The sequence below is a fragment of the Oncorhynchus nerka genome, linkage group LG14 (assembly GCF_034236695.1).
Source record: "Oncorhynchus nerka isolate Pitt River linkage group LG14, Oner_Uvic_2.0, whole genome shotgun sequence".
Classification (NCBI taxonomy): Eukaryota; Metazoa; Chordata; class Actinopteri; order Salmoniformes; family Salmonidae; genus Oncorhynchus; species Oncorhynchus nerka.
The window spans coordinates 38,924,449-38,939,562 of record NC_088409.1 but is presented as its reverse complement, the minus strand read 5'-3'; the positions used below and the strand labels follow the sequence as shown (position 1 = coordinate 38,939,562).

The window sequence follows — 15,114 nt, the reverse complement described above, 5'->3', positions numbered from 1 at the left end:
CCTTTCCCTTCATGCCATCTCTCTCAACTTCCCCTCACTCTCCCTGCAAGTCTAACCATCACAGATTTTTAGACATTCACCACTGTAGCTACTTCACCCTTTTCCTCATCTCGCTTGACATTTCTAGTTTTAGCACTCAGATGTTTATGTTCGCCTTCTCCACTTCTCATCCCCCTCTCCTTTCCCTGGCATGGGGCTATGATCTCGCTGCGTCGTGTATCAGGGCCGTCAGCGTTGACAGAGGGGTCCTCGGGGGCACTGCTAGTCTGACATCACAGAGCCGTACCCGTCAGAGGCTCATACAAACCTCGCTACCTGTCACGTGTCACTGTCATTGAACAGGCCCTCTAGTCTCTAGTCTATTTCCCCTGCTCTCCCTTCTACATACATCTAACTATACATCTATCTGTATGGTGTTTATCAATGCTGCTAATGGACAGCATTATAATGGCTACTCTATTGATGTCTTTAAGCACGCTTAATGTTCCGTAAAAACAGCTCACTATAGGAAGGGTAAAAGGTCATGTGAAGAGAGGGTTTTAGTCGCCCATATTTACCGAAGAAGACGAGCAGACACATGCTGATGACCAGGATGGAGCCCGGGCTGAGGGCGGCCATACGGTGGGCTTTCATCTGGCCCACCTCACAACGCTGACCTCTGAACCCCTCGGGGCAACGGCACTGCCAGCTGTCAGGGGTCAGGGCGTGGCAGGTGCCCCTGTTACGGCAGGCCGAGGGTCCACAGGGGGAGGGCACACAGCGGTGGTGGCCTGATGTCTCGTCTGTCACCGTCACCTGGCCACCTGGACACCTGGGAGAGGGCGGAGAACAGGTTTGTTCTTTTAACTATGTCTGTGTGTCCTTAGCATGTGTAAGATTGTGTGTGTGTGTGAGATAGTGCTTGTATGTGTTTAAATGTGTGTGTAGTCAGCCTCACACACCTGCACTGGTGTTTCCTCCACAGGTCCACACAGTAGAGGGGGCTGCGGCAGGGCTTGGCACTGCAGGCGTCTGAGTGACAACCTGATGTCACCCCCCTCCGCTCCAACACCGTGCTGAACTCGGTACTCTGACCATCCAGAAGGAGGGAGTGGTCGTTCAGCCTCACATCCCGCAGGCAGCCTGCGAAAGAGAAAGGGAGACTTAATGACAGACCAATACTAATAGGATAAAAGATCATCAGAGATGATTGTTTTCTGTGATGGCTACTTCTAAGAAATGTATTTGCCTTGGTAAAGTAAAATAGAGGGACAAAAGGAAAGATTGTATAAAAAATATGGAACAAAATGACAGAAAGATCAGCCACTCCTTGACATGGACCTGTGGCTTTTTGACCCAGCCAAAGATACACACACTGAGAGCTAGAAGGCAGCCTCAAGGAGAGAGGAGACCATTACAGTGGAGAGGATGGGAGGAGTAGAGACAGGATGAGGTGACATGATGAGAAGAGAGGATGAAAGGAGACAGGAAAACAGGAGAATAGATTGAGACAAAGAGGAGACAGAGGAGAAATAAGAGAGAACCAGCAGAGAAAACATGGAAAGGACAGAAGAGGAGACCGTCTTACCCTGGAAGTCAGCAGATTGTCCCGGGGTGGGTCCATTCCCCAGCAGCACACTGGAGGGGTGCACCACAATCTCCCGCCTGTTCCCCATCCAAGCCCTGGCCTCCCGCGAGCCACCGCCCTGCTCCAGGCGCAGCGTGAAGAGGTTGTCATGACGATGCAAGCTGGCGAGGACCCACTGGCCCCCGTCGACCCGCTGGCTGGCCAGGCGGAGGGAGTGGGCACCGTCGCCCAGGTTGGCACGCACCGACAGGTGGCTGTCTACGATCTGAGAGAGTGGAGAGAGGACGTAAGCAAATGTAGCCACTTTTCACATTCCAATTGACTAAATTGGATCCTGTGAGTGATGTGACAGCAGGGCGCTGACCTCCAGGATGATGTACTCGTTGGCACCGTGGGACGTCATGGAGAGCAGGGTGCCAGAGGAGGAGCGCGTGCGGAGCAGGAGCTGGATGTGTGTACGACGGGGGCTACCTCCCCCCCTCAGCTGGTAGCGTAGCATACTGTCCCTGGCGAAGGACCACTCTGGTAGAGCTACAGGGGAGAGAGGCGATATGGTTAATAATCTCTCACACACATTCACACACCAAAATACTGCTGTGAAGAAGAACCAGTCCACCAGCAAAGTCACCTACCTTTGTCACACTTGTGCCCGCTGTACCCGGGGTGACAGTCACAGCTGAAGGAGCCCCACTCGCCCAGGCAGGTCCCGTGGACGCCACAGGAGGGTCCACTTGCTGTCACACACACCCCGTCTGTCAGGCCACAGCCTGGGGAACTATCCAAGCTCTCCCCCGGAATTCCCAGGTCATACACCTCCAGAGAGAGATGTAGTGAATACATTATAGGTTAAATATCTGCTTAGAGAAACATAAAGAGAGCCCTCAGAGTCAGTTATCAACATTTGAGCTCAAATGGATGCCGTTGCTGTCCTGTGATCCTCTCCTTTCCCACCCCATGTCAAATAGGGCTTTATATGGTCAACTTATTGAGCCAAAATGGTTACTACTGTTGCTGTACATAATCAACTGTCTGATCCAAAATGGTCATCACTCATGCTGTCCTGCTGTGCTCCCTCCCTAATTATTCATGTCAAACAGGACTGTATATGGTCAACTGTCAACCATTTGAGCCAAAATGGCCACCACTTCAGTCCCATTTTCCCTCCCTTCAATATTTCCCAGCAGTGACGCAAAACCACACAAGCTAATCTGCTTTCAGGAATAGTTTATGGAGGAGATGTTCTTTTAATTTATGTCTTATTTGGACTTTGAAATCGTTTTTTTGTCCTCATTTCATAAGCTGTGCTCAAACGACCGTCTGTCCAACTCTCTCAGCCAGTGCCAACAGAAGACACACACAAAGAGGTTGACACACGTGCGGGCGCGCGCGCACGCACACACACACACACACACACACACACACACACACACACACACACACACACACACACACACACACACACACACACACACACACACACACACACACACACACACACACACACACACACACACACACACACACACACACACACACATTGCAGAGAGAAGTCGCAAAAGAGACAGAGAAGCTAACACTCTCCCAACTGGAAGACACATACACTGCCTCTCAAAACACTCTAGGAAAAACCCACTCACATAAACAAATGAATATTGACAACCCCATAGAGTAAACAGACTTAAAGAAAGCATCTCTTCTTCCCAGGTATATTAATACAGCTGCCAGTCTCCATCTCCTCTCAGCTCTGTTCATAAACCTGTCACTATCAGTCTGATGGATAGACAGCTCTGTCACTCTGACGGGGAGCATCAAAACACTGTGACAGTGAGGAAGAGAGGATAGAACTACTAGAGAAGTGGGAAATAAATGGTAGTGGAGGAAGAGGAGGAGGTGTGACTTTAATGCAGAGGGAGAGAAAGAAAGAGAAAGCAAGGGAAGGGGGGGAAGAGAGAGGTTAGGGTAGAGAGGTTACCTTGCTATCGACCACCAGGTTCCTGAGGCAGCCAGTGAAAGCTTTGTAGCGTCTGTGTGTGGAGGTCTCCTTCACCCCACCCAGCTGGAGAGGCTGGTTCACATTCAGGAACCTGGGAGATGGGGAGGAGAGGGAGAGAAGAGTAAGAAGAATAAGAGTCAGTAACCAGGTTTCCATCCAACCTGTTTATGCAAGCAAAGACCATGTCGGATCAGAAATGTCATGACAGGCCTGACAGAAACAGAATCTTTTTCGGGAAACTTTCCAAATGTCGACAAAACAAAATACGCTACGCTATCTTTTTGTGTTGGTAAAATTAATTATGCGAGAAATATCGAAATATTGATGTAATAACCATTATATCGAAGTAAACTTGGAGTCACGCGATGACATGTTGTGTAGTCCTCCCACTACGACTCGTCGGGAAACCATGCCATTTATTAGGCTACAGATGAAATAGGATATGATGAACTTCACAGGGTGATTAAAGTGCACGTTGATGAGCTTGATGCTCCTTTCCAATAAATATCGAGGGTCTTATTCTGGTGACATGATAATGCTGTTTAACAAATGAAAAGAATATCTCTTTTGTCCATAATAATAACCTCATCATGTCGGCCACATGTGCGCTCTAGTGAACATCTTTCAGATAGTGCTATTGGCTAGAGAGCACGTGCCAATACCAGAGTGGGCACACTCGCTACATAACAACAACAAAAACATTCTGCGAGAAAACTATCAGTATAGTTTAAAATACGATTGAAACCCATTTAACTTGTATTTTTGTATTTGGGAAAATTGGGGACATTTTTGGGAATTTGACCGCAAAAGGTATCTTTTTGTGCACTACGTCATCACGCACAGACTTTTATCTGCAACAGGTCAGTTTGATGGAAACACATCTCTGCTGAGAAAATGCACATCGTTTTTATTTAGCTGATTTTACAATATTCACATGAAAATCTGTCGCCAATTGGATGGGAACCCAGCTAGTGTTAGCTTGTGCATAACATGGTTTGTCAGTAGTGGTCTTCAGTGGTCTGTAGTAGTCTAGTGGTCTACCATTGTCTCCTCTTACCTCAGGTTGCCAGGGGTCTCGCCAGAAGCCTTGCAGCCAGACTGATCTGTCTCCAGCACCTCCACCACTAGACCCTCCACCTCATTCACCACTGCCCCCGAACACTGGTCTAGGATCAGTTGAACTGCCTGGATTAAACACATCATATAGTACCACCGTCATGTTCACAGTCAGGTCCTAGCTCAGTTCATAATGTAAGCATCCCAATGAGGATTCCCCCATCGGCTATTCCCCAATCCCCAACCAGTTCCTCCTCCAACCCCTCTGAGAATATGCCTGGACCTTTCCGTCACTGACGATGTCCAGGCGGTGCCATCGGCGGTCCGTGACGGTGGATCTCGCTGGGAGCTGCACCGCCAGTGTTCCCGATCCATGGCTGATGCTGAGGGTCGGAACGCCATTCCTCAATTCTGGAAGAGAGACAGGAAACAGGGATGAGGAGACATAATCACTTCGAAGCTTGAGATCACATAACAGTGGAAACACATTCTGACTCTGCATCAATCTAGTCATTTTCACAAACACATTCTTGGAAACAAGCCAATCGAGCCACCAAGCGCTTGAAACTGTCTGACTCACCAATATACAGAGTTACATTGATAAGCCACCTTAATGTTGCAATAACAGTATGCGTGTGAAAGTGTGTATGACTACATGGTGTGTGACCTGACCAACCTCTGTGTTCTACACTGCTACTCAGTTGAGCAGAACCAGTGAAAAATGCTTCACCGCAATCAATTCAGCAGCCATGTTCGATTTGCTATCCCCGGAGCGGGGAACTTGGAGCAGGCTCGATAATGACATAAATTAATGCGATGGGGCAACCAAACAGATTATGTAAGGCCTTTCTAAAGGCTAAACTGGACTAATCTTTTAGGGACATATAGGACCTCTGGGATGTGACATTAGGATTAGGGGGGACATGACTTGACATAAAAGCCACATGGCTTATAGGGACCTGAATATGACGCAGGCTTATGAGGATATGAGTGTCACCTCCACTAGAGGTTTGATCAAGAGTGCTGGTTGCCAGTCGATCCCCATATTGCTTACCTATCAATATTCAGACACACTGAAAGTAGGAAGTAGGAGTAAGTGGGATGGACTATGGTGTGGTTGTTTCTGTTCAGGGCCTACATGTAGGCTGTCTGTTCTTACCCAGAGCAATGTAGTCCTCCTGCTCTCCGGCCTGGGCAGGGCCTAGAGGGCCGTTGTAGAGCAGCAGCCCATTGGCTGACTCGGTTATGAACTCCAATGAGATGTGGCTTTGAAAGCAAGGCCTGATGGGAGGGAACCAGGCATAACCCTGGCCGCGGAAGGTGTGCTTGGTCTGCTGGCACTCAGGCCCGTCAAACATGGGTGGACACTTGCACCTGAACGGCAGGGGAGAAGCATTGTGAATGTGTTATTTCTAACAGCTAATGCTAACTAGAGAGCTCTTGGCTCCAACTGTCTTCGGCTGTCATACCTGTATCCCAGCTCGCTGTCCTGACAGGTGCCTCCGTTGAGGCAGGGGTTGCGGGGGTAAGAGGAGCAGGCCTGGTGCAGGCTCTCTCTGGCACTGCAGCCGCAGCGTGCCTCAGAGGAGGCGGAGACAGACACCAGGGAGGTGTTCCCGGAGCTGAGGGCGGTGGGGGTGAGGCTGAAGGTGACGTCGCTGCTGCAGCCGCCCGACTGACTGCAGTCTGTGTAGGGACACTCGTCTATACCCACCTGGGAGATAGACACACCCAGCGCTGCTTCCAACTGAGAGAGGAGGGGGGAGAGAAAGAGAGCGTCAGTCTACTGCCTGTCAGTGAAATCAAATTGGTTTGAATCAGTCTTCATATCAGTCTTTCATAGTCTTCATTTACAGCCAGGTGATGTCTCTGGATGAATTTGTTCTGACTCAATCTGACTCCAATGGCTTAAAAGCAACTCACCAGCTCCACCCAGGCTTAACTGGCAGCAGTAAAACTGTCAGTGACACACAGTCAGTGTATAAACAACTGCTTCTGGGCAGTGCAACACCCACTACAAAACAGCTTAGGATTTATGGACGAGAGAGGACTTTATAAAGACTCAGACGTTCTCTCCTGTCATCCCTCTTTTTCTCTCCTGTCATCCCTCTTTTTCTCTCCATCCCTCCATCCCTCTCTCCCTTTCTGTTCCCCCGGCACAAGCTTGGGTCACCAGCTGCTATCTCATGCCTTAAATGGACATGAAAAATGTACACACACTTGAGTAGTGTGCCGCTGTGTGTATGTGATTAAGTGTGTGTGAGAAATATGTATGTTGTTGAGCATGGTGTCAGTGTGAGTGTGTGTGTGTGTGTGTGTGTGTGTTTAAGTGTGTGTGAGGTTTGAAATATGAGTTTAATTTTTGGTAGTGCATCACTGTGTGTGAGATAGTGTGAATGATTGTAACGTTGTCTAGTGTGAAGCTTTATGCGTATTCAGACTCTTATATGAGACACTTAGTGTGTATCCCATATTCACCTTAGCTTTATGCGTATTCAGACTCTCATATGAGACACTTAGTGTGTATCCCATCTTCACCTTAGCTTTATGCGCCATCACATTGCCATGGAGTTTCTCGGCCTTGTAGTACGGCGAGCCGTGGGCGGCGAACCACACGTTGACCTCGCGCTCACCCTGGCGGTTGCCATTGGCGACAGAGAAGATGTGGACGTTGTCCCGGTCGGTCTGGAGAAGCTCGGAGAGGAGACGACCCAGGCGGGAGAAAGAACTCTCCTGACCCGGTGCACTACTGAAGAACTGTTCCACTGTGATGTCTGAAGCAACAGGATGGTGGGGTTGAATGGTCAGTACACTCAGTTCATCATTTTGTAGTTCAACACACTACAAAGTGGAATGCCCCTTGCAAAGCACTCCCCGGCCCACTGTTCTACAGGTAACGATTGTACAGATCAGTCAGATGTTTGTAAATGCTCAGCTGGGGCCTGGGGGTGATGTGAACCACGACCATAGGGAACTATTAGATACAAGAAAGCCTGCCACACAGCACTCAAGCATGTATGTCATCACACATGGAAACATTATGACAGCATTAGCTCCTTATGGTCTGTGGTCAGTGACCGTGAAAAGTGACGATATTGGCTGATACACTAGGTGGCAAAACTCACTGGACAGGCGCAAAGAGCCAGCGTTCTGGACCGCCTCCTCGTCCAGCTCCATGACAACGACCTCCGCAGTGGAGGTCACGTCGGGCCAGGTCTTGTCGGAGACACGCACCTCGAGGCTATAGGAACCCACCGGCACAGGGGCCCCCTCTCTGATAATCAACTGGCCTGAGTTGTGGTTCAGACTGAACAACCCGCTGAGAGAGGGAGGAGGGAGGAGGAGATGGAGGGAGAGAGCAAGATAGAGGGAGAGAGAAATGGAAGAAGATCGAGAGAAAAGGGGGGTAGTGGGCATAGAAGTAAAAGAGAGGGGGGGGGTGAGAACAGAGAGTAAGAGAGATCAGCAGTAAGTCCCCCCGGTGTTCATCCATGCAGGACTATCCCTGGCCTCCCTCCATGCTCACCATCTCACATTAAAACACTGAACTGTCCAGGGAGACAGCCACATGCATTATAGATGGCTTCACTATCAGTATCAATGCAACCCCCTCTACCCCACCTATCCTGCACTCTACCAACACCCCTCCCTCCTCCCACCTAGCCCCCTGTTAACTCTATTACCCTATTCCCTGAATACCCAGTTCAGTGTTCACTCTATCAAAAACCTATTCCCCCTGAACCTGCTCCCACAGCCTCTTGGGTTCCTTCTACGTCTCTCTGTCTACACACCATAGACACATTCTCACTACACTAACCCCACCAGCCCTACCTAAGCCCCATGTTAATACTGCAGAACTTTCTATCCTATCCTGCTCCAAAAGTCTACTGCTCACTTCTCTAACTTTTCTTACTCACATGTCATTGTTCCCTCTATTACAGTGACTCTTCTCCTTCCCAGCTATCTACTCATATCTTCTCTCCCCTTCCATCTATCATCCCTCTATTTACTTGGCCCCTGTCCACTCTGGTCCTTATCACTGGCTCAGATCATGACAAGGGAATGATGATGGTTCTGCTGTGACTATCTCCATCTACCTCACTCGCTCCACACCTCTCAAGTTAGAGGTCAATGCCAAGGAGTTCATCTGATGTCTTTCAAAATGTCTCTGTTTTTTAAGCTTCCGTCTCTACTGAAAATGGGAGGGGGGGGGGGCAGTACAGAAAGAAGCAGTACAGTATGTAAGTTCTGTTCTATAGAGCCTTTGTACAACTGGAGCAACAAACAAATGTTTGCAGATACACCTAGCTTTACCACATGACCACGTTATTGTTTTAGCATCACATCGTTTGATGGCACACCAAGGTAAGTACCCTCACACACTGGCCCGCGATCAAAAGAGATTTGAAAAGGTGCCATGGCTCTCTCTTACATAAGAGTAAAAGCTGGTTATGCATGGCCCGTGACCTTCAGAAGTCAGGCCAAATGAGGTAATTATCTGAGCCATAAGAAAATTAAACCGGCTGGCCCAATCGAAGAGGTGCTGAGCTGTGGGGAGATGTGTGTTATGTCATCCCTCCCCGGGACATCATGTTAATGTAATACATTAATGAATCCCTGTTTGCAGAGCTAGCCGGGGCAAACATGCAACACAGCACTTTGGAGACAGAAAACAAATAGGCTTCAAATCATCATCTACACGGATGGCTGGTAGGTATAATGAAATGATCCATATAGTTTGGTCCTTCGAGACGCATTGGGATCTGCTGACTGGGGATTCAACATGGTAATGGCTCTTTCTTGCTCACTTTCTCTCTCTGTTGTTGCTTGTCATCTTTTCGTGTGCTTACTATTACAGGTGTCTCATTAGAGGGAGAGGTGCCAGCAGTGTAATCAGCTTCTTTTCAGTGCACACCAAACATTGCGCACCTATCAAACAAAACCAGAGCGCCGTGCCTCGCTTCACTGGGAATTTTCAATACAATTCTTTATGAAGTATTAATAATGGTGCTCCTGACAATTCATCTTTCCCTCTCCCTTTCCCTCTCGCTTTCCCGCTCTCTCTTCTTCTTCTTCTATTTCTACATTCTCTGTATTCTCTTAAACGGCCTGTTTCTCCTTCCCCTAAACATTCTCTTTCTCTCCTTTTACATTCTGTCTCTCTCTCTCTCTCTTTCAATCCCACACTTTCCTCGCCTCTTATTGTACACTCTTTTGTCTTATTCTCTTTTCCTCTCTCTTAAGTGGCCGGGCTTCATTCCAACTTTAGTGAGGAGATCAAAGTACCTGGGGGGTTTGCCTTGGAATCTGTAAACCTTTTCGCTCCAGTCGTCAAGGTCAGGGGATTGAACCTGTCCAAGCACTGTTGTGGGGAGAACACCTACGGGGGAAAACTCAGAATTAGGTGCGGGAAGACAACACCACCCTGTGGTACACCTAAAGCTCTCAGAGTGAGGGAGAAAAAGAAAGAAAGGGAGAAGCGGAGGAGGGGAGGAAGAGGGGCGGAGGAGGGAAGATAAGTTGGAGAGCGTCGCCTCGTTGGCACATATGGACACGGTTCTGAAGACACAGCAGGGGAAGTGCACACATTAGCATGTTAGCTCCCGTTTTCCCTCCAAAAAGCTAAATGGAGTGCTGTAATCCCCTTAGGCGTGAAATAAAATAAAACATGTAATGGCTCCTGTTTATATGCCTATCAAACCTGGGACTTAAGCTTAAGTAAATTGTTTGCTTCATGGCATGTTTGGAGATACATGATGAATTCTTATTAGAAGGTTAATGTACTTTCATCTGGCAAAACCCATACAGAGCATCTACTAAAAATACATGACAGAAAAGCAGAGTTTTTCCAGCAGTAACAGCAAGCTGACAGATGGCCTGAAATACTAAATAAGTGATGTTGGGCTTCAAGAGTCCGTAAGCATTCAACTGTGACAAGTAGTGTTGTAACAACATCAGCAGACCACTGGAGAAACATACCATGGTAGCTGTACACGAAGAAGTCGGTGTGGCCCGGAGAGTGGGGGTGGTCATTCCTGTCGCCGATGACAACGGTCAATGTGCTGGTTGAGCTCATTGGGGGAGACCCGCTGTCAATCATGAGAATGGGAAGACGGTACTCCTTCTGGCGTTCACGGTCAAAGGTTCGCAGGGTAGTCAGTGCAGCGCTACCGTTGCGTAGGTCAGTCAGGTTGAAGCTGGTAGCATCGGAGGTTAACATCAGGAGACGGATGGAAAACGGTCCACCATTGGGTGAGGAGTCGCGGTCGGCTGCGTGGAGAAGCAGGGATGTATCGTTTATTCTCACCGCCTGGGGGGCAGCCATGTTTTCCCACACAATGGGCTTGTAGGGCACCTCAAACTCTGGCCCGTTGTCATTGACGTCCAGTACGGTAACCATAACGATGGCGGTGCCGGTGAGTGGCGGGATGCCCGTGTCGGTGGCCAGGACCATGAGTCTGAGCTGGGATACCATTTCCCGGTCCAGAGAGTCAGCCACTACCACCCAGCCTGACTGGTCCACCAGGAACTGCCCGTAGGGGTCAGACTCTTTGGCAATGCTGTAGGAGAAGCGGCCATTTAGTCCTGAGTCCAGATCGGCAGCGGTGACTTGAGCCACAATGGTGCCAACAGACACGTCCTCAGACATGGCAGGAGCCTCATAGAACTGTGGGAAGAAGACGGGTGCGTGGTCGTTGGAATCCTCCACCTGAACCAGGCAGTATGCCAGGCTGAAGAAGTCTGCGTCTTCTGCCTTCACAGTCAAGTTGAACGTTCTCTCGTGGGGCTTTTCAAAGTCCATCTTCTTCTTCAGCCGCACCACACCACGCCGGTTCGCCTTGTCCGTCTCCACAAAGAACTTCCTGTCCTCGTCGCCTCCGACGATGCTGAAAGTGACCACTGCGTTCTCACCCTGGTCGCCATCGCTGGCGGAAACCGCCAGAACCTCGCTGTTCACCTCTAGGTCCTCCGCCACCTATTAATATTGATAACAAATTACATTAAAATATTGATAACAAAATACTCAAACATATTACAGTGCAACAGTGTTGGGGTGAACAGGTGAGCAGGTGAACAAACCTGGGCATTGTAGACCCTCTGGGTGAAGACTGGTGGATGATCATTCACATCTGATACCATGATAGTAGCCGTTCCAGTCCCGGACAAGCCCCCACCATCCCTGGCCTCAACCACAACCAGATAGCGGTCCTCCGCCTCACGGTCCAGAGACCGTAGAACTGTACTGATGGTTCCAGTTGAAGGGTTGATGGAGAACAGATTGAGGTTGATCTCGTTGCGAACGTTTTGTACGATGCGGTAGGTCAGTATGGCGTTCTTCCCGGCCTTGGGGTCATCTAAATCCGTGGCCCTTATCTCCATCACTGAGGTGTCGGCGGGAGAGTTCTCAGGTACGTGGCCAACAAAGCAGCCTGAAGCGTCCGGCGCCTGGCATGGGAAGACTGGTGCGTTGTCGTTGATGTCATGAACTTCCAAAAGGACGTCAGCAAAGCCAGTGAGTCCCGCCCCTCCCTCATCGGTGGCCAGAACCAGGAAACGCCAAGCCGGGCGCTCCTCACGGTCCAGACGGCGTTGGGCGTAGATGCGGCCCGTACACTCATCGATGGTGAACTCACTGCCAGCTCCCTGGCCGTGGAGTGAGTAGCGCAGGGCGCTCTGGTCTGCCTCCTGGTCTGGGTCGGTGGCTGAAACCTACAAACAGGAAACCCCCAAAAACCTAGCATTAGACAGTAGGGCCGGATAGAATCTGCTTAGAATTTTTCTTTTCTTTTCAATTCAATAAAATATGAAAATATAATTTGATTTAACCATTTCTGTTCATTTACGGTACGGATATTCTGCCTCTTCAGATTCCATCTGGCCCCAAAAATAAGACATGAAAAGAGAATTGATTTGCAGTAGCCAATATACAGTCTGTTGCCTTGCAACAAAAATAAGACCATTTTTCTGGTTTTCCTCTATGGATAATTAGCCTGCCTTCATGTTATCTCTGTGTGAAGGACAAGCTCAGACACTTCCCCCCCACATCTATCACCAGAACGCACAATGCAATTAAAAGTTAATAGATGCCAGCAAAAGAAGAAATACACTTTCTTTATTTCTCTCTTCCCCTCTCACCGGAGGGTTTGTTTACAAAAGCCTTTGAAGTTTACATTTTTTTCTCTCCATTTCCTGACAATGCAATGAGAAGACAATATCGAGACACTGTGCGGCGTACGACAGCGAAGGCCAGGTAAATACTCATTTCAAATTGGATTTCCAATCTTTTTTCTTTCTGCAGGATTGTATTCATATACAGAGCGAAGGAACTTCGGGGAGAGGATGGCTGCCTGCCACACACTGGAAACTATTAAGTGCATTAGAGGGGAACTGAGTGCACATCAAATCAATTCCACCACCAGGAAAGCAGCCCTGGGTTGAATACTGTGACACATGCCTCTCTCTCTAGGATTACTTCCATGCCCTCAAGAATCGTACTCCTTTTTAATCTGATTTACCTTGGCGACATGCACAAACAGTTTTACTGGGAATAGGTGTGACGAAACTAGGCTGGGTACACAATGAAAGCCTAAGAAAAAGTAGGAGGCTCCACAACTATTTATCGTGGGTAAACTGTGGGTGCTCATGTTGAGTAGTATTAGGTATCAACACTTTAGGATAGGAGTATAACATTGGAGCCTATTTGATTTCACATAATGTCCACATGTGCGATGAGTTACCGTATATATTATGCTACTTGAGAGGTGAAGCCAAAGCCACATTTCCATCAATGGGTGGACAATGTCACTGCATTCACTTCCATTCTATTAAATGTTTTAATACTTCATGTATAAAACAGAACTTCCTCACAGCAAGTTTAGCTTTATCATAAAAGGCTTTCAAATATCAGTTGTCATACCCTGCTATTGTCGTTGTTACAATGTATGAATGGCCTCTGACCTCCAGCTAAAGACAGGAGGCTCTGTAAGTTAATGAAACAACCTAATGGTGTAATGCACGGTTTATGTGGCTGTTATAAGAGGCAAACCAGTACGTAGGGACTAGAGCAGGGATCATCAACTAGATTCAGTCGCGGGACGATTTTCTTCTTGAGTGGATGGTCGGGGGCCGGTACATAATTACAAATCGTTTTTAGACCGAAAATTGACCGAAGAAGCCCAAACAGATACACTTTTTGACTAAAACATAATAATTTCAAACCTTGCTTACATTTGTATACGGGTGTATCTCTAATATGTGTCGGAATACTTGCGAACAGAGTTCCAAAGTTAAAATCACTTGGAGCTGATTTCCTGGTGTTGAAAATAAAGTATAAAAAAATAGTTTTGCTCAGAAAACCTGGGGAACCAAATAAAACCACCTGTGGACCAAATTCGGCCCATGCGCCGCCAGTTGGGGAACCATGGCCTATAGTATGTATGACATCTGACCTCCAGCACGAAGACGGGCAGCTCGGTCAGCTCCTCTGTGACAGCGGCATGGTACTCTGTCTGGCCGAAGACGGGCGCCTCATCGTTGCGGTTCACCACCTGGACCACCACTAGGCTCTCATTCTCCCATTTCCCGTCGGAGGCCACCAGTCTCAGCTCGTAGCGTTGCTCCATCTCGTAGTCTAAATGCTGGGCCACAAAGATGGTGCCCACCTCTGGCTCCACGTCAAAGGTGCCCATGGTGTTGCCAGAGGTGATCTGGTAGCGGAGCTTGGCGTTGGCACCTGGACAAGGAAATATGGCTGTTTCAAGGTTGCTTTTATTGGTTAGACAAGGTAGAACTAGTAGTCCATGTTAAAGGAGGAGAAAGGAGGACATAGTTACAGGCAGTATGCTGTGTATGTGTGTGCTCACTCTCACACACAAGCCTACAGGCTGACAATCTGCACATGTACAAACACGTGCCGCACAAAAACAAAAAGACTACCTCACACTTCCAACAGCCCTCAACACAAAAGAACAACCCCCACAATACCCTCTCTGAGTCACACAGTGCCATCCGGCTATCAAATATTTCTGAGGAAAACATCAGTTTCTCTCACAGTGGGCCTCATTAGACAGAATACAGAAGGCAGTGAGGGCTGGTCTCACCCACCCCCACCTCAACTTTGTCTCAGGCACCACCGGTTCTCCTCCCCCCTTCATGTCCTCAGTGTGTTCAGTTAAAAATACACAGGTGCACCCAACAAATGTACATAGAGTACCAGTCAAAAGTTTGGACTACCTACTCATTCAAGTGTTTTTCTTTATTTGTACTTTTTTCTACATTGTAGAATAATAGTGAAGACATCAAAACTATGAAATAACAAATATGGAATCATGTAGTAACCAAAAAAAGTGTTAAAAAAATCAAAATATATTTTAGATTTTAGATTCTTCTTGATTACAGCTTTGCACACTCTTGGCATTCTCTCAACCAGCTTTACCTGGAATGCTTTTTCTCCTTGAAGGAGTTCCCACATATGCTGAGCACTTGTTGGCTGTATATA

General features: G+C 48.2%; 1 protein-coding gene across 1 annotated transcript in view; it reads right to left on the bottom strand.

Annotated features, from left to right (window-relative positions):
- si:dkey-22o22.2 (neural-cadherin) overlaps positions 1-15,114 on the bottom strand; it is an 84,393-nt gene that overhangs the window by 2,962 nt on the left and 66,317 nt on the right. The window contains exons 20-35 of the mRNA XM_065027196.1: positions 14,066-14,349; positions 11,697-12,326; positions 10,596-11,592; positions 9,903-9,996; positions 7,742-7,935; positions 7,155-7,390; positions 6,086-6,363; positions 5,776-5,990; positions 4,900-5,027; positions 4,618-4,745; positions 3,540-3,651; positions 2,200-2,380; positions 1,932-2,098; positions 1,568-1,832; positions 942-1,122; positions 558-811 (exon numbers count right to left, since the gene is read on the bottom strand). Of these exons, the coding sequence (XP_064883268.1) occupies positions 558-811; positions 942-1,122; positions 1,568-1,832; positions 1,932-2,098; positions 2,200-2,380; positions 3,540-3,651; positions 4,618-4,745; positions 4,900-5,027; positions 5,776-5,990; positions 6,086-6,363; positions 7,155-7,390; positions 7,742-7,935; positions 9,903-9,996; positions 10,596-11,592; positions 11,697-12,326; positions 14,066-14,349 (4,344 nt within the window). The remainder of the gene's footprint in view (positions 1-557; positions 812-941; positions 1,123-1,567; positions 1,833-1,931; positions 2,099-2,199; positions 2,381-3,539; positions 3,652-4,617; positions 4,746-4,899; positions 5,028-5,775; positions 5,991-6,085; positions 6,364-7,154; positions 7,391-7,741; positions 7,936-9,902; positions 9,997-10,595; positions 11,593-11,696; positions 12,327-14,065; positions 14,350-15,114) is intronic.